Raw genomic sequence first — 18871 nt, 5'->3', positions numbered from 1 at the left:
AAAGTAGACTTTCAGTATGCAGTGTGTTTTCTAAAAATTATACATAAAGCAAACAGAATGCACACAACATACAGGCATTTTTTTGAATAGTGTGCATCTAAACAGCTCTCAACATAAACATTCTCTTAAAATGCAAGTCAGAAGAGAAAGGTCATAGTTTTTTGGCCTACATACGTTTAGAGATTTATCAAAGTATATTTTTTACCAAACGCATATAAACTGAGATAATACAAACATGTTTCCCAATTGCAGCTCTATAACAATGATCTTTTTTCTATTCATCACTGTTAGAGATACAAAACAGGTATCATACAAGCAGCCTGCACTGGCTTGCAAAGTAGAGGTTGGAGAGATAAGCACTTTACATACATACACACAGCCACACAAATACAGCTAGAAATGACATATTTTCCAGGTGCCCAGGTAGAGCTGGGAGATGAGCACTGTGGACACCCATCTACCTAAAATGTGCCCTACTCTCCTTCTCTGTGCTGCTGTAAAAGCACCACTTTGACTGGAGGAAGAAAAGGACTGAACTTTTCGCTTTTTACTTTTGTTTTTCTCAACCCCCTGAGTGTGTGTTTTGTACTGAGAGTTTCAGAAAGCTCAGAGTGCTCCAGGATTTGGGAGGAATAGGACAAAACACTTTGTTGGGATTAATTTCATTTCACTGCACTTTCCTATCTGATATGAACTTAACATGAGAAAACAACGAGGTAAAGACACTGGCTCTCATTAATCAAACTAATGTACACACAAGCGCAGATCCGAGCACAGAAATCATCGTACAATAGGGTTCTCTTGTGATTCATGAAAAAAAAAAAAAAAAATCAGATAATTCAGATATTAGCACCAGTGCTATTCAGGCTTCAGTCAGAATGGGGCTAGTCCCATAGAGCTAGGCAACTGAGAGCTGTGACAGAGAGCACACGGTGATGTAGGTCTTTACAAAATATATTATAGTATATAAAATGTAATCTCAATAATCAATATCTGACTACAAATACTTAGATCATATTCTGACTGGCATCCAATAACAACTCCCAAATTTATTATGCTGCGCTGTAAGTCTAAGCTGACCCAAACTTGCGAAAACAAGCTGAGACCTGACCTGATGTTTGATCATAGCCTCCGCTCACGTCCACATAAATAAATGCCGAGGTCTGCGTGGAAATAACTGTGTGCCCAGTTTTCCATTGTATGATCGTTTTCATAAATGAGGGCTACTGTGTGCTGGTTAAGTCATACACACAAAGTTTAAACACATCAGTAATAATTTGATAAGACAACTAAACCCTCAAAGAAACCACGTTTATGTTGAAACCAGGATTCTTCTGATGTCCTTTAAATCTTGTAGAAATAAACAGACTACTGAATTTTTGCTGAATTATGCTCAAAATCCTGCAAACAGATTCAGGTTTGAACCCCTCTGGTGTGCATGAAGGCCTGAAGGTCAAACAAGAGTCTTAACAGCAGGGTTGTAGTGTGGGCAGAGGAAGTTCCTAGTATAACTGTGAAACACACTAAGGCCAGAATCACAACCTAGGTGATGACCAGGTATGGATGGAAATATGGAGTTTTATTTGTGTGCTTGTTTAAATGAAGCAGTCCAGTTTTAACAGCAAGTAAAGCAGCAGATACACATTTATCTCTGGATAAGAATAGCTTAAAGGAGCTATATGTAAGAAATCTAAAGCAAATAGTCGTAAAATCCTCCTAATATGTCACAGAGACTAAGGAATAATGTTCAGATAACATACTGATCTCACCGACAACAATAGCACAGCCAGAATAGTCACATTTAAAAAAAAATTTACGGTCCGCAAATCATGTTTATTTTTGAATTTGCGTTTTGGCCTGTTGCGCCACCCACCACCGTCTACCAGTCACACAGTCAGTAGAGTCTCAGCATCAGTTACAGTTACGACTGAGCTACAGCAGCACGGCAAGAAGCATTAGCAATGTCCCGGTACATAGCATTAGCAGTCGGCTCCTCCTCAGCTGTATTCCGGCAGCAGCATTAGCAATGTCCCGGTACATAGCATTAGCAGCCGGCTCCTCCTCAGCTGTATCCCGGCAGCAGCGTTAGCAGTGTCCCGGTACATAGCATTAGCAGCCGGCTCCTCCTCAGCTGTATCCCGGCAGCAGCGTTAGCAGTGTCCCGGTACATAGCATTAGCAGCCGGCTCCTCCTCAGCTGTATCCCGGCAGCAGCGTTAGCAGTGTCCCGGTACATAGCATTAGCAGCCGGCTCCTCCTCAGCTGTATCCCGGTAGCTGGAAAACCGAAGATCAAGGACACGGTGACGCAGCCCTGCCACGGCAGCTGCCCGTGGGCAAACAAATCAGTCTCCAGCGTGCCGCTGTCCAGCAACCTTGAATCTGTAGGGGAGGGGGGGCGGACACGACTCGCGGCAGTATTTTGAATTTGAGTGCAGTAACCGTTTTGGCCACATTCTTACATACAGTGCCTTTAAGTTAAATCATACAGCAGTATCTAGAAAGCTTTAATTAGAGCACAAAGACCATTTTAAGATGGCTTCCACAGCCTTGAAATGTGTTTTAAATCAGAGGAACACATTCTGACTCCCAGCCTTGTCTGTTTTCCTCAGCATCACTGTCTCAGTTCAGTCCAACTCTACAGGCAGGAATGCTGCATGAACAGTGTTGCCAATGTATCTAAATAAACTGGGATTGACTGAAAGAGCATAAAAATATGACAGTAGATCTTTGTCTCTGTTAACCATTTGCTCTAAGTGAGAGTGCTGGTATTATCACTGCTCCGCTGATGTTCTCAACGCACATATCTCTACACTCGCCCACACACACACACACACACACACACACACACACACACACCTACACAAATTCCCTCATTTACGCACAGATTTTCTCATATACTGCAGAGCCAGCACAAAGCTGTAGGTCAAAGCTTAATGCACACAGGACGCTGTGAGGTGAGGCAGTTGTATGTAGTATATGTCAAAAAGGGAAAGGACATCAGTGCAATGAAGTGCATACATAATTAAGATTTTGCCTACAGCTGCTCCCTGAAAGTTGAAGATTTGAATCATTAGTTGGAGACCTTTTAGTCACTGAGATTCTTCAAGTTGAACAGTTGTTTTTTTTGGGGAGTGTGCAGTGTAGTTCTGGGCACTTCTGAGTGCTCCTTGCTTTCACGCTGCTCTCCTGTACAGACCCAGACCCAGGGTGAACCTGAATGTGATGGACTCAGCTGCCCGCTGCTGACCATAACATTAATGCATGGTAACTTTTAGTATGTAGCATTTAAAGTGTTAGAAAACCATATGCTTGACATAACATGATAAATGCTCAACATTAAATAGTAACACGCTAATACTACCATTAGCTGTGTTTCAAAGGAACTGCTAATGTTAGCATGTCAGCTTTAAGCATAGGCGAGCCTAAGTAAAGCTCAGGCTGAAGCAGATAAAAGTTGTGCCAAGCCTGACAATGAATAGTTGAGCCACTTCTGCTAAAGAGCTCAATTGCTAAAATCATAATCTTACCTCATACAAGTCTGTTTTGATGTCACACCCTCTTGACTTTAGCCGTTTGTTTGCTTTCCTGGCTTTGGTTTATCTTCCTTTGCACTGAGTTGAACTGCCAATCAAAGTGATTTCACCCACTGACAGACGGTGGCAGTCTCTGATGCTCATTCAACATGCTGAATCAGTCGACAAGGGCTAGGCTACAGCCAATGGTGTGGGACACACCACCAAAGCTGGAGTGACCCAACATTGACAAATGGCCGACTGTCAGCTTGGTGTGTCAGGGCCCTCAAGAAAACACACAGCATCACCTTCAGGCCAAACTTCTGCCCACTACTCTGTCATCTATCCAATGATTCTGTTTTTGACTCACAGCGCCACAAGTGTTCGATTGACACAATAAGCGCTGTTTTGTCCAGATATACTGGCTGTGCACAAACAGCACAAAGAGTCCTGTAGAGGGGGAAACTAGATAACTGCACCAAACTCATAACAACACAAACAACAAAGGAAACAGAAAAAAGAAACAACAGCCAACAGTCACAAAGAGATTCAAATATTGACTATACTATGAAATCTATTCACAGTCTGACTCTGTTAATTCAAAACTACTCATCTCTTTACTAGTGTGTGATACAACAAAGAGAGAGTGAGAGTGGGATCAGGGCCACAGAGGCTGAGATTGTTATTCTTAATGAGTTAATGAGGCCAATTAATTATCAAGCATAACAGGAGAGAAGGGGACAGGAATCAAAAGCCCGTTGGATTTAGGCTACTGTAGCAACTGCATGTGGAGGGAGCCATTTTCAGTGTGCACTCACACACTCCCCCACATACTCACATACACAAACAAACACAATCTGCTGCAGCTGAGGCAAATCACCCGCAATAGCCAGCAGCTTCTATTTCGTCTAAATCACTGCAGAGTTACATTGTAGAGGGGCTAGTCGAATCTTTACAGGCAGCACATCTTCTAAAGACAAGCAGACTATTGTTAAACTGATTTGTAGCTCTGTAAAAAGGAAAACTTTGGCTCTGTTTTTGGTTAGAAACCAGAAACCGTGGCTTTACACAAAATATTCTTCCACCTGGGCATTAATCTTTCTTCACTGGAACACATTTTTTCACTCAGGTCATCCCTTTGTCAAGGTTTCGTGTTACAGATATGATACACATATATTCAGATGTGTTTATCTGGCTGGCTAAGGAAGCCCAGTCATCCTGCAGCGACACAACAGCAGAGTTATTGATTAAACAATGCATTACACATTCAGAACACTGCAAACCTCAGCTTATTAGATTTGGCCCTCTATACTACACTACTTTAACACCTACTGTTATAGACTAAATCTCAACACACCAAAGCAGTTTACTGTGCACTGTGGTCACTGCATCACTTCCTGTTTAATCTTGACATGTTTCCTGTCCCTGATTGAAGGGGAGAAGATTTGGGTTGAGAGAGAGAGAGAGAGAGAGAGAGAGAGAGAAAATTGAGAGAGAAGGGGAGGGAAGGAGGAATGACCTTCACACATGAGCTGTGCGAAGAGAGGAGGGAAGACAAGGAGAGGGGAGAGAGGATTGGACAGCTGTTGCCTGGCAACCGCTGCAAGCACAGAAAGAGGAGGAAAGTCGCTCCAGCTGCTGCCGGCCACTTGACGTCACAACAGAGCCTAACACAGCACACAGGATGCATCCTAATCAACCAAAAAGGCCTCCTCTGCTGGGGTCTCCCCTGTCACCTACACAATGAGGGAGGCTCATTGCTTTAGTCTCCATTTATGTGCTCTTTTTTACACAATTACATCCTCTCAGACACCCACAAAATGTCCTACACTGACAAACACAGAGGGTACACTGTTTACAGCTGCTGGAGGAAGAGAGCGTTGTACCCATGCTGGGTTTTCTCAGCCTCTCCTGGAGGCCAGCAGTCTTGGAACAAAAAAAATATATTGAGCTTTTATACAGGCAATATCACCTGAGTTGTAAAGTTTTTCAGCCTATAAAATACCAGGATCATTACAGTGGGTTCAGATCAACGGTGCAAGAATATATAGTTTGGTGCTCAGAATGAAGAACAGCACAAAACAGCTAACTAGGATGCTACAGACTAAATTGGAATGTAAAAATCAAAATATTAATTTTACAACCTTGTATCTCAGCCTCTCTTTTTTATTCTGCTGGGCTTGAGATGTCCTAAATCCCGGGAGGATTGGGAGATAAAGTTACAGAACTTATCTATTCTTCTCAACTGTAAAAAATGTTACTGTGGAGGTCAACTGCCCTTTTCATTAGAGAAAATGGCCTTGCTCTTCACAATGTTGAATTTGAACTTGAAGCTGTTTTAACTGAGGGCAGGGTAGGGGTGAACGTTTCAGTGGCAGAATGGAATCAAAACAAATCTGATTTGATAATGATGGACTAGGAATGTGTGTGATTAGTCAACTAGACGACTGAACGTCGATACCTTTACTAGCTGGTTCCAGAATTGCTAGTCAGTTAACATTATTATTAAGACACCCAGAGGAAAAAAGGAGTTTGGATAGGCACGGGAGACAAACCAGCAGCTCTGATCATCAACGGTTCTCTCTTTCTCTTGCTTTCACACATACACCAACACATACATGCTAAACACACACTAAATGGATTGAACGGTGTGCACGTGAGTCCACAGCTGTCCGGGGATGTTCAGTGTGGAAAGTATATTTCCAGGTGAACTTCTTGCAGTTATTTAGTTCCACCAGAGTAAACAATCTAGAGTTAAAGTAAAAAAGTGAATGTGCCCTTTCCTATGGACGAACGAGCACATCACCAATGTCAGTAAGTGTCATGCTATGACCCTGACATCATCCTATGGGTAGCTAGGCCTTTGGTGAACTAGAGGCTCTGTGGAGCTGGAATCTGGAGACGAACAATTTTAAGAGACCTTGATGTCAAGAGTGCTTTCACTGAAGAGAAGATGAAGAACAAGGGGATAAGCTGGCGAACTATGTGACGATCAACAAATGTCATCTGTTGCTACCAAAGACTCTCTGGGATCACAGAGATCAGGTAATCTGTTTAAGCTAGTTTTCAGTTCCCTGATAACAGCTCTTCACTCTTCACACTGAAACAGATACAGGACGCACTTACAGATGGCTGACGCTAACCTAAAAACAGACAATGTGTTTCACAGCGTCCTTCACAGCAGAGAGGGGTTCTTACCCAATTACATAAATAGACTGGAGACTCTCAGAGGACACAAGCACAGAGACGCAACCAGGACACAAGATGCAGAGTGTTTGGACAGAAAGTACCAGGTACCAGTGAACAGGACCGCAATCCATTCTAAAATAATAGACTACCAATTCACTTGACTATTTTACTTAAATGATACAATCAGGATTCATATTGCAGCCAAAAAGATGTTTATTTAGCTGTTTAACCTTCTCTTAATCTGTGTAGTGTGTGTGTGTGTTTTTTTTTATTAATTTTATTTTTATCAGGGAGAAGCATACAAAATCATTTCAGCACAATTGCACACACACAAAACAAAAAAACATGCACTTGCACAATTGCACTAACATATATTTTCCCATCTATTACTCTCCCTTTCATTTTATAATGTGTAAAATATAACATCTGAACAACGGATGTCACACTTCCTCATTATTCCATCGAGATGTTCTGACAGCAATTTTCAGTTGTCCCAATAGTTAATAGTCTGGTACATCAAGCCATGTAATAAAGGTACTTAAAACAGTTCAGGTCTCCGTTATCTTGTATATCTGATCCATTTTGACCACCATCTCCTAAATTTCTCCGATTGTAGTTTTAAAGCGAACGTCAGTCTCTCCATGATGTAGATTTCATGAACAGTTCTTTGCCAGTCTTCCAGTGTCGGTGCGTTGGGTTGTAGCCACTTCCTTGTTAAAGCTTTCTTTGCTCCAATCAATAATATCTTCATTAGATATTTGTCTGCTATTGATTGAGTATGCAATGCCATTGTAATAAAAAAAAAATTGAGCTGAAAACAAATTGTATAGTAATTTGAAATATGTATTCCAGACAATCATGAATGTCATGCCAGTAAGACAAAAGTTTCAGACAATCCCAAAATAAATGATAATGGTCGGTTATATCTGAACCACACATCCTCCAACAATTTGTTCCACTACCTTGATGTCTCTTCTGAGCAGGTGTTAAAAACGAATCTCATGATGTTTTCCTATCCAAACTCCCGCCAGCTGTGTGAAGTTGTGGATTTCCATTGTAATTTACAAATGTTTTCCCATTCATCCTCAGGTATGACCAGATCTCCCTCCCTTTCCCATCTACATTTAATGTGCAGGGTGTTCGAATTTGAGGAGTCTTGGAAACTTTTGTATAATCTAGATATTAGTCTCTTTCCACTCCCAGATTTGTAAATTGAAACAAAGACCTTCAGGATATCACTTCTCAAGTCCTCTGTCACAATTGTATTTAATCGATGCCTTACTTGAAAGTATCTGAAAAAATCTTGCTTCTCTAAACCATATTCCCTTTTGAGATCGTCAAAACTTTTCACAGACCCATTGTCTATGAAGCAGCAGTAAGCTATGAGGCCCTTTTCCATCCATACTTTAAATCTACTGTCTGTCCTGTTTGGAATAAAATCCATGTCATACGCACACCAACGTAATACGCTTTCCGCACCCTTTTAATTATATTTCCTAACTACTTTGTGCCAGGTTTTTAGTGTTGTTTTTATCCAGGGGTTATTTTTATTTGTAAGACTGTCTACAAGTTTTTGTCTGCCATTGCTGCTTGTATAGGTGGACCCACAGATCCTCCCTCTTCTATTTCCTTCCATCTGGCCCTGAACTGCGGGTCACAGAGATACGTACACCAAGGACTTTATCTGAGCCGTATAGTAGTAATCTTAAATTTGGCAGTGCCATTCCCCCTTTTTCTTTTGATAATTGCATTACTTTGAATTTTATTCTTGTTTTTTTACCCATCCAGATATATCTAGAAACTAATTTCTGCAATTCAATGAACTGTCGATAACTAATTTCAATTGGCAGCAAAAGGAAGAGATACAACAGGTGGGGCAAATTTGCCATTTTGACCGATTCAATCCTTGAGGTTAGACTGAGAAAAGGTGAGTGATTCCATCTGGAGATGTCAGACTTAAGTTTAAGGTTGAGAGGAATATAGTTGGCTTCAAATAATTTTTTAATGTCTTGGGTAAGATTAATTCCCAGATTCCTAATTGATTTCTTGTAACAACTCAGGCTGTATTTAGTTACCAAATCATCCGGTGGGTTAAAATTAAAAGTCATAGCCTGGGTTTTCTGGATATTTATCTTATAGCCTGATAATTAACCAAACATATCCATCAACGACATGAAGTTGGTAGAGATCTGGATGGTTGTGATAGAAAAATTAACACGTCATCCGCGAACAGAGATATTTTGTGTTCCTGGCCAGCTATATTTATACCCTTGATTTGCTTGTTTTGCCTAATATATTGACTGAGAGGTTCTATAAAGAGGGCAAAGAGAAGTGGAGAACAGGGGCAGCCCTGTCTACAAGAACGCTCCAAAAAAAGAATTTGAGAGGCTGCCATTTATTTTAATTCTTGCTGTTTTTACATTATTATATACAGCTTTGAAAGCCTCGATAAGAGTATGATGAAAACCAAATTTATCTAACACCTTATACAAAAAAGTCCATCTTGCTGAGTCAAATGCCTTCTCTGCATCCAATCCCATTAACATAGCTTGTGTCCTGTTCTGCTGTATATGCCACATAATATGTAGCGTCCTCCTCAAGCTGTCTTGGGTCTGTCTCTCATGGATAAATCCAGTCTGATCCAAATGGATAAGAGATGGCAAGGGTTTTTCAATTCTCCTAGCCAATACTGACATAAAAAATTTATCATCTAAAATTTAACGCTGAGATGGGTCGAAATTGTTTACAATCTAATGTATCTTTGCCTTCCTTTGGTATTACTGAGATTATAGCTTGCTTCCATGAGTGTTCCATTACATATCTGGCATAATTTTGGATTTAACTGTTCCTTGAAAGACTTATACCATTCGGCTGTGAAGCCGTCTGAACCTGGACTCTTATGTGGTTTGAGTCTTGATATTGCTGCCTTGACTTCTATTTCAGTAATATCCACAATCAGGACTTTATTTTGTTCTTGTGTGATTGTAGGAAGATTCAGAGATTCAAGAAAACTCTTCATCTCTTCTTCGTAATCTAGCTTTGGTTGTGAATATAATTCCTTAAAATAATTTTCAAAACTTTGTTGAATTTGGTCTAGCCTATGCTGTATTTTCTTAGTTTGAGGGCATCTTATCTTATTAATAGTGGCAACTGCCTGTTGTTTCCTCAGTTTATATGCTTATATGTTCATTGCCTTGCTTCCTGCCTCATAGTACCCCTGTTTCAGAAATACCAATTTCTTTTTAATCTCTTCTGAGAATATCTCATCTATCTCGTTTTGCAGTTTTTTAATTGATACTTCCTTGGTCCCTGGTCTAGCTTTATGGTCTTTTTGTAATTCTCTTGAGTTTGGTGTATAGAGAATTGAGCCTCTCCTGTCTACGTTTTTTTAGTGATGAGGAAATAGAAATTATATTCCCCCTCAGGACTGCCTTGAATGCATCCCACACCATAGGAGGGGACACTTCTCCATTGTTGTTTTCTTTAAAATAGGTATCTATTGCCTTTTCCGACTCTCCTTTTACCTGGGGGTTATTCAATAAACAATTTCCATAGTGTAGATTTTGGGTTATTACCAGTATTAATTGTCATTACTATTACTAAGTTACCATCAGCCCATCAATCCTTCCCGTTATCATTACATATCAGCCTTCTTTATCTTTAGTCTCTGAAATGTGTTCATATTGGACTTGATTTGAAATAAGGATGGCAGACCCTCTTCTATGTCCCGATTTATAGGATGAGTGAAATACATATTTGAAGCCTCCTCTTCTCAGTTTTGCATGTTCAGTTTCAGATAAATGCGTTACCTGAAGGAATGTTACCTGAGCACCCTCCCTTCTCAGTTTTGACAATATCTTGCCTTTCTTAATTGGATTGAGTATTCCATTTACATTGAAGGAGACCACTTTCAAAGTATTATTTGCCAGTACCATTACTAAGATTTATTTCCCAGTTTTTAGATGGAGTTTGTGTGACATCTCTATTCCTGCTCTGAACTGCAGCGAACACATGAACAAAACAACAACCAAAAAGGTTTGGAACTCTATAAACTGAAAATGTTCATTAGGGTTTCCAAAGGTGGGGTTGAAAGAAAAACCCTGTATTAGGTGTTTAAATGCGGCCTTAGAGAGGGAAAGCCTCTCTTCTGTGACAGGGCCCTCATTTGTAATGGATTCAGCAGGAATCTCATCCATAATGTCAAAAATGTGCCCCCGACATACTGATCATCCTCAATTAGGCTCTTTGATAACTAAATGGAATAAATAAAAAAAGAAACTTTGCATAGAAAATATGTCCAAGGAAAAAAAAAACAAAAAAACTTTTTAGCAGAATCTACCCTCTCCCACCTTTATACTTCAGTTTGAGATAATAGTTAGGAGCCTCTGTTACATGGAAAATAATTCTATCTCTTCCAAACATAAACCTAGAATATCAGAATATGTGGCTTACTGCTTTAGACATTCTTCTTGGAGTCTTGCACTCACTCATTAGACAACACGTAAGTGAGGAGCTCCCGCTGCTTCTCAGAAACAGCCCAGTAATGCCCGAGCATAAATCAAAGATGTCCAATTCTATAATTGAACTCCTTTTAAACAACACATGCATGGTCATTGCGACAGATCCCAGCTGAATCTCTGGAGCTTGTCTCTGATATTCGGCCCTCGATGTGCATGTGTCTGTCGTAATGTGTTTTAATCATAAAAAAAGATGGATAAAGTTGTTTTTTTGAATGAAATGCAAATATACTCGGATCAGGACCTGTAATCAGTCACATCACAGTGCAAAGGGGCAGAAGTCAGCAATAAATCCCTATCACCACTGCCATGACAAGATGCCAAATCCTATGAATGTTATTTTACAGAAAAAAAATTTAAGTTGCTAAGCAACGACCATGGAGCAGGCTTTTGAGGTGAGGATGGATGCTATGTATGACTTCAGAAGCTAAACCCTGTCTACCTGCCAACAGCAAGACGGCCTGGTGTGACTACAGTCTGCTACATGAGCTGGGACCACGAGAGCTGTTAACACACCAATACATGTTTATACTTCTATGCTTATGTGGATCGCACTGGCATGACGTATTCCCTACCTAACATCTAAATCTGATTTAATCCTTAACCCAATGACAAGGTCAGCTCTTTGAAGAACTGATGAGACAAAATTTTGCCCAAAATTAGTCCTCACAAAGACAGAAATTCATACACATCACACAAGCACATGCACTTTACTTGCCACAAATGTCTTATTAGGCAAATCCCCCTGTGCAAAAATATGCTGTCTCACCCATTAGCTTCACCAGCACTTCAGTATCACACATGATCACAGTGTATTTTTGTAAAATCATTCAGTAACATCACCATCTTTTTCTCCATTTCTCTTCTGACTGTAACTTCCATTCAGATTTGGAGTGTGGTTTTGAATACATGTTGGCTAGGATGTGAAGGAGACTAATCCTGCAGTGTGAACAGGCTTCACACAAGTCTCCGCACTCTTAACACTTTTGATTTTGTTGCGTGCAGTCAAGTTGGACTCTTTGCAGTACATGTTTATTTTTAGTATTTTAAGTAGTGTAAAAATGACAAGTGTTGAGTAGGTTGTAATTGTTTTTTTTTTTTACTGTAAGCCAAATTATATATTTTGATCTGAAGATGAAAACAAAGAAATGCACAAAGCAACATTCTGATACTTCAGATTGTGGGTGTAAAAACAACAATGGACTCCTTTATCAGAGCAGCCTCAGATTCGATACTATGAGAAATACATGAATCTTTAACAGACCACACTTCAGACAACCAAAGTCACTTTTGAACTGTTGTCCATAGTAATCAGTTCTTTTATTTATAATATCTATTTTTTGTCAATTAACATGAATCAAATTAAGAACATACATGTAAGAATATATGTGTCTGAAAGGATCTGATTATCGGAACCAGTTACGTTGCTGCAAGATCATGTTTGTGAAGATTGTGAGGACTCTTAAAGCTTGAAAATTTCTGTTCTTACAGTACTCCCATTGAGTTAATATGGTAGGTATGCAAACTTAGGTTATCTGTATGTTTTTATGTTATGCCTATTGTACACGCTAACAGGGTAGCAAACAGATATATACTAGGGAAACAGACATAATGGCAACATGATAACTCACCCATGTTTCAGTTAATGTTGACGCTATGGAGTATGCAAGCTATATTTTGCATTTGTGAGATAACCAACCAGTAACCAAGTGGAACACCTTGTGTTTGTGATTTAAACTGGAGAGGAATAAAATCATTTTTAATTCAACTGACAAATTGTTTTGCACATTAGGAATTTCTCATCTTTGTCAATTTACTATACCTTTGCATTAACACAACATGTTATCATTTGCAGAAAAATAATGTAAATGCAAGAAACAACCCAGCAAGCATTTTTTGGTTTAAAAAACATATAATAGCCATCTACATGAAGACCTGTCATCTAGGCTAAATCACGGCTGAATTTGGGCTGTCAGTGAAAATTTGGTAGACATCTAACCATAGCCAAAGTGTAGACGTCATCAATTATACGTCTATGTAGAGACCATGTCCAAAAAATGGAGATAAACATATTTTAATTACTGTTGACTCTCCATATGTGATTGAATATCATACCGCACGCCATCTGCAATGGCGAAAATTACATTTAATCAGTTTCAAAATTAAATCGGCTAGATTTGGGTTACATGTAGCTAGACTAAATCGGAGCTAAATATAGCCAATACGTTTAAATCACGACTATTGCTTGCTGGGAACAGTGATTCTCCTCCTCCTCTCCTCTTTCTCTGTCACTCTTTTCCTCTTCTCCTGTAAGCACTTTCCAGTAACCTAACTCTGCCTTCAGATAAGCACATGACCTATGAATCTATAATGGAAAAATCTCAACGCTCTCAGGCCTTGCAGTGCTGCCCTCTTTACATTATATCGCTGTATATCATTACACATCAATCAGCCAATTTCCTCACATCACAAGCCCACCTTATAGACATGCACACACATGCTAACATGCATTTGGCCACACCCACACACACACACACACACACACACACTAAACATACACACACCTATTTCACAGTGCCCACTATAGGATAGGAAATAGACAAGGTTCTTGGCAACGGCAAACAGTAATTAGATTTAGAGAGCAGATTATCGGCCAGTAGTGGGTGAAGCTGCCCACCATCAGCCACAATGTTACAGTGATCAGCAAGCTGAATGGACAAAGACAGAGAGATGATGTAATACTTTAACCTCACTGGTTTATTTGAAGCTTTTAAAGTTGCTGAGTGTTGGAGACATCGGCCATAGATGTCTACCTTCTTTTGTATATAACGGAACTCGATGGCTAGTGGTGCTCACAAAAATACATTTGAAAACTGTACAGCAATGATTTTTTTTCCAGAAATCATGACACGATTACTCAAGATAATCCACAGACCTTGTTGTGAGCAGTTTCATGTAGGATGTTTTTTTTTATTCTACTGAACTACACCTGCCAACTGTATCACGACGCAGAGGGAAGCCAGCATCTACTGCTAGCTAACATAGCACCACTGAGCTAGCCAACGTTACAGATCAGCCGAGGTGGAAGCCATTAATGTTTACATTTTGCACTGTCATGAGCAGGTGCCCCTCACCCACAAGTAGACGCACGCTTCCTTCTGTGTAGTTCGGTAGAAAGAAAATACTTTCTACATAATACTGCTCACAACAACCTTGAGTAACCAGGTCATGACATTGCATGTTTTTTTTTTTGGGTGCTTTAAGGCACTACAGGCTGAGTGCCATGTAGTTCCATTACATTGAGAGAAGGCAGACATCTCTACGGCCCATAACTCAAACACTCGGCAACCCACACCAAAACAATCTAAACTGATACATAGCACTACAGGTAAGAGGACAAAATATGTATTTTTCATTTTGGGGTGAACTGTCCCTTTAAGAAGTTGCAACCATTGAATGGTTGGCATTTTCATTTGATAAATGACTGAATCAATAATTAGAACTGTTTTTGATACATTTTCATTCAGTCTATCAACTGATCAATTAACTGACCAATCACTGACCAGTAGTCTCAGCCATTGAAGTCTTACAGTATGTGTACAGATAACACATAACACAGTGTTGTGCCTTGGCTCCACCACTCTGCTCCTACCAGGGGAGTTCAGATTCAGCCCTGCCCAGGATGAGTCTGCAGAGAATCGAGCCATTATGCCACAGTCAACTGTATGCACCATCACAGCAAATTTGACGAGTTTTAATAACTGAAATACGCTCAGTATAGCAAAATGTAATGTTTCAGATAGTAGCACAAGGGCGATGTTTTATGCTAATAAATGTAGTGTTAGTTTGGTGTTTATTCACTAGAAAATACAGCAGCACTTTGGCTTTCCTCAGAACAGATGTACTGCCTAAAATTGTTTATAGCATACACTCACAGGCTTGGTTTTCTACAACAGCCCATATGGGTTCATCATCATCATCAGCATCATCATCATCTTCCATGTGTCCTGTCAAAAACTCTTTCGGCAGCCGCTCAGTGTGACTCACTCTGAATATTATGAAGGGGCAGTACATACAATATTCAATTTTGTACTGATAACAGACACAGCGAGACTGCTGAATGCTGACCACCAACTGCCAATATAATTTGACTACCTGAAACAGCATCAGCAGGTAAGAAGTTAGCATCACTTACCCTGTTTTAGTTAAGTGGGTTGTAGTAACGACAAGTTTACTCTATCAGGGCAAAGACTGTACATGTGGGAAATCTGTGATCTTTCATATTTTTTCTTCTACTATGTGACTTAAATTAGGTTACTTCTGATGCACAAACACTCTTCCATCAGTCATTTTGAAGAAAATGTCTCAAGGAGAGAGATGCACAAATCTATTCACACACACATAGCAAAATAACATCTAAAGTCATCTGTAGTATTATAACGAGCAATTGTCAATATCACCTTCACTGCTCCTCAGAGGCCAACAACACTATGTGCAGTTTGCCTAAAACAGGATCACAAATCAGCGTTGAGTACCTGAGGGAATCTGGCACTGAAATACAGTTTCACTGATGGTGCACACCTAGATTCACGTCACTACAGCCAGTCAGAGGTGCGAACACAACAGCCCAAAGTCAACCAAGTCAAACCTGGACGTGCAGCTTGGGAAACACTGGCTAACCTAATTACGTCTGCGTTGACTGCAGCTTTACACAAGAGGCTGATGTGCTGTATAAATCTCCTTAATATGAAACAGATCCTATCAGAACACAGAGCACTGCTGAAGGTTACAGAGCTCCCCTCTCTATTTAAAACCCCTCCGTAATACTTTCTGCCCTTGCCACTGGCTTAGTTACGCTTTAATTAAGTCAGTTTAGTGCTGAAGTGTTAAATACAAGGACTATTGCATAAAACAGTTCAAAATAAATTTGACATTGGTTAATGAAAGGCTGTGCAATGTTGAGGATTGATGTGCAAGCTTTGTTTACATCAGTGATGGCTATCTGAAAAAAAGAAAGAAAAAAAAACCCCAACCTTTAGTGACAAAACAGATTTTTAACAGTTGCTATTTGTCTCTCCAAAGACAGCTAAGATAACTAACCATTAACACAGTGAGCTAGCTGGCGTCTACTTTAACATGATTCACCTTAGGGTATGTGCCTTTCCATTTGTACCTCTATTTTCTATTCATATCTTGATGTTAAAGGAATACTTCAACTGCAAAATGACCATTTGTATATCAATTACTCACCCTGTGTTACCTTGAAATTGTGAAGAAATCTTTGCTTTTCATGCATGTATCCAAGGTGAACAGAGAATCCAAAAAAGGCAGACATTCTTCATGAATTGAAGTAAATGGGGACTGCATTTAACAACAGCAAAACTATACATATATGATATATATATACAATATGCATATGATGTGTATCTGTATGTAAATATGTGTATTTGTTGTTGTTGTGTATGTGTATGTTTTGTATGTTTTTTAAAGGCCCTTCTAGGGACGAGCATTGGTAATTAGCAGTAGCTACAAATGCTGTGATACACTATACATTGGTTAATTGCCGTGCAATTCTCTGTCCTTATCAAATAAACATGAAAAAGAAAAAAAATATCAAAACAATGTTTACAAACTCTCACACACTTGTGCAGTATAATCTAAGTCCCACTTATATGCTTAGTACTTCACAAACACATGCATTTTCAGTAAAACGTTACAATAAAAAACACTTATGTCTGTGAATAGCGCGTCCTGAGTGTGTCTGTGCATGAGAACAAAGTCTGCTTGAGCATATATGTGTACTCAGACACAATACTCAGAAGTGCATGAGACGGTTTGTACTGATGTGTTTTAAATGACAACTTTAAAACAGCCAAAAAGTCATGTGTTCGGGAAGTACTGAGCATGACTGGATAAATGAGACTTGGATTATACTGCAGGAGTTGTGTGAGATTTTTTGATGTAGTGTTGTTAAATGTGGTCCCCATTTACTTCAATTCATGTAGAATGTTGGCCTTTTTTAGATTCTTCCTTCTCCATGGAAGCATGTGAGAAAAACAAAGTTTGCTTCATGAATTCAAGGTAACACACAGTAAGTATGCAAATGTCCATTTCACAAGTCAAGATTTCCTTTAACTCCATTTAAAGACTCAGTGGGAAACAGCTCAAAGTCTACATGTACATCTAACTGTAGGAGGCAGATAAAAATTATATTAACACTTGATGAGTATAGACTTTATTTCTGCAGACACTAAATCATAAATGCAATCTGTCACAAAGCTGGTGTCCAGCACATTGATATAAGACTGTTCAAAGCAACATATGACAACCAAGAAAGCTTCAAAGATGCCAAATTATCTGTGCATGGATTGCAGGAGCACTGGTCTAAAAAGCATCATCATTCATTTCATTCATTTTGACAAGGGGTAAGGTCTGGAAAATACTGACAACATCTGCAAAACATATACCAGCAGCAGCAAGGCAAAGAAATACTCTAAGAGGAGCACAGATTATGATATGCAGCTCAATGAGTCCAGTGCCGTACAAATGAACTGCTGACTCCACTACCAAACTTATATTTCATGTAATTCCTTCTCCCTGTCTCTATTCTGACATCCTCTGCCACTTACCGTCGAAAGAAACCCAAATAGTACATAACAAAATACACAAAGACATTATTCCACATTACAGAGTGGCATTTTATCCTGTTCCAAGGAACCACAGGGCATAAAACTCACTCAACACAAGAATGACCTTCTGAACTTCAAAAATAAAATAAAAAAAGTACTACAAATTGTATCTGAAAGGGTGAAAAACACTATCTTTAGGGTTCGGCATTACTCACCTTTTCAATTTTATCCAGCCATTCCTTATTTTGGGCCAACTCGGCCATGAAGGCCTGGTGCTTCAGCCATTTCTTATGGAGCTTCTGGGTCTCGTCTCGGCTGCTGTCCCTCGCCATCAGCATCTTCTCACACACCCAGTCCCCCAGCTGGGCAAGAGAAGAAGGGAGAGAATGAGACAGAGAGGTGTCAATACTGGATGAGCACACAAACTGTAAATAACTGACTCCACATTTAAAAAAGATCTGGATACACCAAAACATTCTCACACACACTAATAGGTGCCTGCTGAAATTGTGTCCACCTCATAAGAGAAAAATATGTTTGATTGCATAAGACACACACACACACACACACACACACGTTATGTGTAAAAGTTAAATAAAAACATAGTAGATGGAGTACTGTGGGTAAACATACGAGCAACACATAAGGGTGGGAAATACAAGGTCAAACACACAGACATGAATATTTAATGACGCACAGCAGGCACATGTAGGCAGACACACGTGTACCAACAAGCATGGCGATAAGAATTCACATGCACACAACAGATCCACAGCATCAACACACACCTACACAGTAAACAACCCCCCCCACCCTCACATACACATCAACTGTCCATCAAAGAGTAAAATCTGCACATTTTTGTCTGTGTGAGGCAAACACACTGTGAGGACACTTCACGCCTGCGCTGACAGCATCACCAAAATATTCAGGTCAGCATCAGCACCCTCGTCTCTCTGTCACCAACATACTCACACCTGCATGCAACACTTCCACCTGCACCTCCAACCATCTCTCCTGACC

At 39.8% G+C, this 18871-nt stretch overlaps 1 protein-coding gene across 3 annotated transcripts in view; it reads right to left on the bottom strand.

Moving 5' to 3' along the window:
* Nucleotides 1-18871, bottom strand: part of sptbn4b (spectrin, beta, non-erythrocytic 4b) — a 120459-nt gene that overhangs the window by 36159 nt on the left and 65429 nt on the right. For all 3 annotated transcript variants that reach the window (XM_033630927.2, XM_033630928.2, XM_033630929.2), the window contains one exon: nucleotides 18064-18210. In XM_033630927.2, coding sequence (XP_033486818.1) covers nucleotides 18064-18210 — 147 coding nt within the window. The remainder of the gene's footprint in view (nucleotides 1-18063; nucleotides 18211-18871) is intronic.

The sequence above is a fragment of the Epinephelus lanceolatus genome, chromosome 4 (assembly GCF_041903045.1).
Source record: "Epinephelus lanceolatus isolate andai-2023 chromosome 4, ASM4190304v1, whole genome shotgun sequence".
Lineage (NCBI taxonomy): Eukaryota > Metazoa > Chordata > Actinopteri > Perciformes > Serranidae > Epinephelus > Epinephelus lanceolatus.
Note: the sequence above shows the minus strand (reverse complement) of the source record. Positions and strands in the feature narration are given on the sequence as shown.